The sequence below is a fragment of the Manihot esculenta genome, chromosome 8 (assembly GCF_001659605.2).
Source record: "Manihot esculenta cultivar AM560-2 chromosome 8, M.esculenta_v8, whole genome shotgun sequence".
In the NCBI taxonomy this organism is placed as follows: domain Eukaryota; kingdom Viridiplantae; phylum Streptophyta; class Magnoliopsida; order Malpighiales; family Euphorbiaceae; genus Manihot; species Manihot esculenta.
The window spans coordinates 29,955,673-29,962,820 of record NC_035168.2 but is presented as its reverse complement, the minus strand read 5'-3'; the positions used below and the strand labels follow the sequence as shown (position 1 = coordinate 29,962,820).

General features: G+C 32.6%; 1 protein-coding gene across 3 annotated transcripts; it reads left to right on the top strand.

Moving 5' to 3' along the window:
• The first annotated feature begins 3,049 nt into the window (after positions 1-3,049).
• Positions 3,050-6,212, top strand: LOC110621321 (pentatricopeptide repeat-containing protein At1g02060, chloroplastic). 3 transcript variants are annotated; one of them, XR_002488961.2, is made up of 3 exons: positions 3,050-3,257; positions 3,327-5,764; positions 5,887-6,212. XR_002488961.2 is itself a non-coding variant. In XM_021765555.2 (3 exons), the coding sequence occupies exons 1-2, from the start codon at positions 3,163-3,165 to the stop codon at positions 5,443-5,445; spliced, it is 2,214 nt and encodes a 737-aa protein (XP_021621247.1). In that variant the 5' UTR covers positions 3,050-3,162; the 3' UTR covers positions 5,446-5,476; positions 5,887-6,212. The 3 variants fall into 3 exon arrangements, 2 of the variants coding, with proteins under 2 accessions (XP_021621247.1, XP_021621246.1); XM_021765555.2 differs by having other exon boundaries at positions 3,327-5,476; XM_021765554.2 differs by having other exon boundaries at positions 3,327-6,212.
• Positions 6,213-7,148: the final 936 nt, after the last annotated feature.

The following is a 7,148-nucleotide window of genomic DNA, read 5'->3' as shown; positions in this document are numbered from 1 at the left end:
TAAATGTAATAGTTTAATGATGTTTTATGTAGACCAAACTCATTATATGCTATGTTACCCCATTGGAGTATTGTTGAGGACTCCAGTGTGGGGGTGATGTTTATGTTTATGAGTTGTGCATGCACAGGTTGAGTTTGGTGATTGAATGAGAAAGTTCAAAATTTTTATGTATGTGTTGATCATGTATGGGATTAAACAGGTGTACAGGTTGTATGTTAGGTTTGCTACGGGTCCCGGCGGCCTTAAGCCGATCTGGATCCTAGCGCCGGTAGCGGTCCGATTTCCGGATCGTTACACAATCAATTTGGGCAGTGATTTGGGCAAATCACTTGCCCCAATCGTTTTTGCAAGACACTTTTGGATTTTAGCTGTCACTGGCTTCTGGCGATTTGGCCAGTGATTTGGACAAATCGATTTTGGCATATCAAAACTTGAGTTTTGGCTTCTTCTTCCATCCACTTGTGTAGCCTTTTTGGTCATTCTTTGAGGTTGATTTGGCTAAATCACTTCGGCCAAATCAACTTTTCAGCATTTTTAGGCTATTTTTCATCAAATTTCTATTTTCCATCATTTTCTGCAAAATATAATTAAAAGCACAAAATTAGATAGAAAATGTATAGTTTAACGTCAATAATAATAAGAAAAATGCGCCTAAATTAAGTTCGATCAATAATTTTAATTAATTATATTTAAATTAATTAAAGTTGAGTTAATTGTAATACGTGGCTAAAGTATATATATTTAATAAATAAAATTAATATTTTAAATTTTTATTTAAAATTTAAAGGACTAAGCATGATAGATAATTTATTAAAAGCAAATTTATGTTCAACTTACTCTAACTAAAAATTAAAATTTCAAGAAAGCCATCATCTCCCAAAATTTTCTTAATTCTATCATTAGTTATATTTTTTCTCACAATTTTAAGTAATTCAAAAAAAAGTAATTACAAATACAGAAATGATAAGTGATATGTTTGTTGAGATTGAGGTTGGGTTTGACTATCTCTAAAAATGCTTATGATACCATAAGGTTAGTATCCAATCTCTTAAAACTTATATGAGATTAAAATGGATAGAGCTTTGTCTCTTCCCCACAAAAGTTTCTCTATTTCTTTCACTCTCTAATCAATTCCATTGGCTTCAAGTTTTAGGGCTAGGGGAAGCTTTTGCATGCAATCGATGAGATTTCTTATCAATCTCTATTATCCCAATTTTCTTGCCTCTTTCTTTGTTGGTATTGAGTTTATTGTGCTTAGTGGTCTAGATTGCTAGCTATTGGAGTCATCTCTAGGTGGAAATCGTTGATCGAGGCTGCCTCTCTTGGTGGACACTCCTAGACTGCATCTTCTAGTTTTCAAGTCATCTCCACAAGTCAAATTGGGTTTATGTCAGCTAGGGTTCCTGCATTACGGGGCATGAGTTAATGTTACGAACTCGAGGTTGTATGTTTTTTCTTGCTTTTATTTCTCTAACCTAGGTTGTATTTTGCACCAATTAATAATATTTCTACCTTTAGGGAAAAAAGGCCTACAAAATTTATTAAGGCCCAATTTCACTAAAATGTTGACTTTGTTCATAGTCTTGCCAGCCCAATGGTTCAAAGTTAGCGTGATGGTGCATGGTGGTGCTTATTATCAGGATTGAGCATTCGGTCGGTTCGGTTCAAAATCGAATCGAATCTAATAAATTGAAAATCGAAATTTTAGTGTTTATAAAAATTGAACCGAATTGATTTTGATTAGAAATCGAATCAAACCGAATCGGTTTGATTCGATTCGATTCAGTTCGGTTTGATCGATTTTGATTTTTAATAATTTTTTTATTTTTCACTTTATTTTTAATATTTTAAATTTTAATTAAAATATTTTAATTTTAATATGATTTAATTTCTCAATATTATTGAAAAAACATATTATTATCACTAATCGGTTCGGTTTGGATTTTTTCAATTTTTTTCTGATCAAAACCGAACCGAATTGAAATAATCGAAATTTTTAAAATTAAAAACCGAATCGAAATGTATAAAAAACCGAACCAAATTTTTAAATCGGTTCAGTTCGATCAATTTTTTCAGTTTGAACCGAATACTACTCACCCCTACTTATTATGCGATTAAGAATTAAAAATTTATGATCCCTAAACAGTCCACATAGGATCAATAGAATATTATTTCTTAAAATTTTATTATTTGAAAATGTATAACATTAAATTATTATGATTCAATCTTAATTTCGATAAATATTTATTTAAATATTTTTAATTTTAATTTTAAATTTATGTATTTATGTAAAATAAAATTTAATATAACTATAATTATTTTAATTTAGTTTATATTAACTTATAATTTATAATTTTAATAATTTTCAATTCTTATTAAATATATAATTACATTTTTAAAATACTTTACATGATTAAAAGGTAATTTTGAAATTATTAAATTTATTATTATTACTAAGTAATAGTCCAATTGAAATTCTTAAATTTTAGTATTTATTTAAATTCAAGAATTTATTATCATAATTAAAAATAAATTTTTTTTTAAAATAATAATAATAGATATTTATCTCACTTTTATTTATATTATAAATATATTCTACTCTAAATAAATATAATAAATTATAAATAAATTGAAAATAATATTAAATACATTAATTTCATAAATATTAACTATTATAATTTATAAAATAATATCAACAAAAGCTTTTATATAGAAATTCTTAAAATTGTTACTTGTATATAGCTCTATTAATGATAAGATAATGAATGAAAAATATATTTTTTAATTTTAAAAAGGAAAACATTTTCTTTAGAATTTTAATTATACGAGAGTTCTTTTTAATAATAAAGTTATATATTTAATTAATTAAAATTATATTATTTTATAAAATAAAATTTATATTCAAATATAAAATATTTTAGCTAATTAAATTAAAAATCTAATTATAATGATCAACTAATCCTGGCACAGCTTTTTGCAATCTGTTTCCAACCCTTTTCCATTGCAGTAACGTGTGGGCCTGCTTCTAGTTAGAAATAAAAGTTGAGCTTAACCTCAAGGGAGAATCAATCCAAACTGCAGCTGCTGCCGATGAGAAGATGTAAACCTTTGAAATGGCAATATAAGATCCCAGCATAGGTGTTTTGTGTTAGTTCTTAATTCATGATTGCCATTCCCACCTCTCGGAGTCGGGCATTGCCATTCTTTGCTAAGCAATTTTGCAAGCTCATCTATCAAGAGCTTCATGTAGCTGTCAGGTACCTTCAAACTTTCTCGTCATTTGAACATCATCTTTTTCTTCTTTCTTAATGGCTCTACTTTTTCAGGCACTACTCTCAAATCATCAGGAATCATGGTGATGAAGAATTGGATGCTAATGTTAAACCAAAGGCATCTACAAAAACCAATAAGGCTAAATCGATGGCCAGACTCATCAACTCCAAAACTTGGTCATCTGAGCTTGAGTCTTCGCTTTCATCTCTTTCTTCTTCATTCTCTAAAACTACTGTCCTCCAAGTTCTTCGCTTAATCAAGACCCCATCAAAAGCCCTTCAATTCTTCAATTGGGTTTCACAAATGGGGTTCTCTCACAACGACCAATCTTATTTCTTGATGTTAGAAATCTTAGGTCGGGCTCGTAATCTCAATGTAGCGCGTAATTTCCTCTTCTCCATCAAGAGAAAGTCTAATGGGATGGTTAAGCTAGAGGATAGATTCTTTAATAGCTTAATTAGGAGTTATGGCCGAGCTGGGTTGTTTCAAGAGTCTGTAAAGCTTTTTACGTCGATGAAATCTGTTGGAGTTTCTCCATCCGTGGTGACATTTAATAGTCTTTTGTTGATTTTGCTCAAACGTGGACGGACCAATATGGCCCAGAGTGTGTTTGATGAAATGCTTAGCACATATGGTGTTACGCCTGACACCTATACCTTCAACATTCTGATTAGAGGTTTCTGTAAGAATTCAATGGTTGATGAGGGGTTTAGGTATTTCAAGGAGATGTCACGTTTTAAATGTGATCCTGATATTGTAACTTATAATACATTAATTGATGGGTTATGCATAGCGGGGAAGGTTAAGATTGCGCATAATGTGGTTAAGGGTATGATCAAGAAAAGTGCAGATTTGAATCCTGATGTTGTTACTTATACAACTTTGGTTAGAGGATATTGTATGAAGCAAGAAATTGATGAGGCTTTGGTTGTTTTTCAAGAGATGGTGAATAAAGGATTAAAACCGAATGAAGTTACTTATAACACTCTTATTAAGGGTCTTTGTGAAGTGCAGAGGATTGACAAGATCAAAGAGATTTTGGAGGGAGCCTTAGGGAGTGGAGGATTTACTCCTGATACCTGTACTTTTAATACATTGATGAATGCACATTGCAATGCAGGGAATGTAAATGAAGCAATGAGCGCATTTGAGAGGATGATGGAGTTGAAGGTCCAACCAGATTCTGCTACATATAGTGTTCTGATTAGAAACTTGTGTCAAAGAGGAGACTTTGAGAGAGCAGAGCAGTTGTTTGATGAGCTATTAGACAAGGAAATTTTATTAAGAGATGATGGGTGTACACCTTTGGTTGCAGCATACAAATCCATATTTGAATTTTTGTGTAAAAATGGGAAGACTAACAAGGCAGAAAGAGTTTTCAGGCAGCTAATGAAAAGGGGAACCCAAGATCCTCCTTCTTACAAGACACTGATAATGGGGCACTGTAGGGAAGGTACATGTGAAGCTGGGCATGAGCTCTTGGTCTTGATGTTAAGAAGAGACTTTGTGCCTGATTTTGAGACCTATCAGTCATTGATTGATGGTCTCTTGCTGAAGGGTGAACCTCTTCTTGCCTACCAAACTCTGGAGAAGATGCTAAAGAGCTCCCATGTTCCTAAAACTTCTACTTTCCATTCAATACTAGCAGGACTTCTGGAAAAGGGGTGTGCACGTGAATCAGCTAGCTTCATAGTATTGATGTTGGAGGGAAAAATTAGGCAAAATGTGAATCTATCAACACATACTATAAGATCACTGTTTAGTAGTGGACTGCGGGATAAAGCATTTCAGATTGTTGGGTTACTTTATGATAATGGATATGTTGTTGGCATGGAAGAATTGATTGTTTTCCTTTCTCAAAATAGAAAGTTAATAGAAGCACACAAAATGATTCTGTTTTGTTTGGAGAAACATCAGAATGTTGATAGCGGCACATGTGATACAGTAATTGAAGGTCTATGTAAAATGAAAAAACTTTCAGAAGCATTTAGGTTGTACTATGAATTGGTGGAGAAAGGCCATCATCATCAACTGAGCTGTCTAGAAGATCTGAGAGTTGCCTTGGAAGCTGCAGGGAGATCAGAAGAAGTAAAGTTTCTAACTAAGAGGATGCCGCAAAAGTGGCAGTCAGACAAACCAGCAGAAACAAGCTCCAGGGTGCAGGGACATTAGTCCCTATGGTCTGATTGCATCATTCAATTCAGTTGAGGAAACCTTTTGTTTATTAATTGATTTTGATCTTTGTGGCCATCGTTCTGCTACTGAACTGCATCTGCAAATATCCTTTTTTTATGTTATTGAAAATTTTGAAGTGATATTGTGTCCTCTAGTCTTATTGTTGGTTTTCAAACATGGCCAAATTCACTTCAAAGTGGAGCTTCTCAGGTATGTTGTTTACAAAGAACAATCTGGACAAGGCTATATACGAGTATGTACAAGAACATCCCTAATCAACTAGCGTGTGTTTGCTATCCTGCTATGCTACTACAGGGTACTATGTGACTTCTGGATTCAGTTTTATAGGATTTTCGCCCCTGTTCATCTGTTATAATATGTTTGGGCTTTGCTCTACAATCTAAAATGCTCATGTTGACAGTTTAATACTGTTTACAGGGATCCTTGTTGCCCCTTTTGGTGTGCTCTTGACAACCTATGACAAAGCGTTGATGGAACTAGATTTTCTTTCCAAATTCCTTGGCATTATGCAATAGTTGATGAAGCTTGGAGGCTTGAAATCTTTCTAATGCATGTATAATTGTGAGTTAGTTCCTTTTCTCATTATGCAAATTGTGAATCATTTTAATGCTGGATTTGGAACAATATACACTTTATACGAAGTGATGTAATTATGAAAAACTATAGTCGTGATAATTAAAAATGAAAAAAAGAAAAGATCATAGCAGGGACCATTTCAGAACTCATAATGATGTGATTTTTTTATTGTGAAATTCAGATGTTTGAAATATTTAATTGTATGTATGAGTGCTTTTTATGAAGTAGTATGTGCTTTCTGAGCATGGTAAAACTGGAAGATTTCTCTTTTACTTTTTTCTTCCCTTTTTTTGGTTCATTTGTTGAAGTTAAAAATTAAATAGGTTCAACATAACATTCTTCAAGAGTGCTTCATCATGCCAAGACTGCTATTGATGATGAGCACTTCTATGCAGAATAAATCTCACTGAATGTAGAAATTCAGACACATAATTGATTTATGAAAGAAATCCTATGCAAGTAGCATCAACAATTCAATAGCAAGTATAGGAGCCATGCATATAGCATTAATGGATAACAGGATAAGCATTAAATATCAAGAAGCACTAGAAAAACAATACAGGCAATCTCATTGCTTACCTTAGAAGAAGGGACATTAAACCAGTGAATCCCAAGATGCTTTGGAATATTGAACCCACAATTATAGCCCCCTGGATCTCCCTCAGTATGTCTGAATTTCTACATTTAGTGAGCGTGAAACTGAAAGGTTAAAACAGTTCGTCAAAGAAAAATACAACATTCATGGTCTGCAGATCTCCTTGATGCTTGAAACACACAAAAAAGGCATCAGAACTGAGAAGATTTATAACTGCAATTCTCACATTTCATTTAATCAGAAGTTTGCATTATAGATTATGTTTGATTGTTTGGTTCCTCACTTTTGGGGGAAATGGTTGTATATTTTGAGATGAAAGGCTTTTGGTATTTAAAATGCCTCTGTGGCAAACTTAAAGTTCATTGTATTTATGGCAAGCTTAAAGCTAATGGATATTATCACTTTATTTTTCTTTTTCCATAACAATTAACTTACATGTTCTGAGAGATTCCTGTACTCCCGTGCATTAATGATAACTAATGCCAGTGCCAAATACACAAATGAACTC

Bases quoted from the DNA above. Each gene is read 5' to 3' on its own strand.
- LOC110621321 (XM_021765555.2), top strand. From the start codon at position 3,163: ATGATTGCCATTCCCACCTCTCGGAGTCGGGCATTGCCATTCTTTGCT. The intron at 3,258-3,326 runs GTACCTTCAAAC...CTACTTTTTCAG, and splicing joins GAGCTTCATGTAGCTGTCAG to GCACTACTCTCAAATCATCA.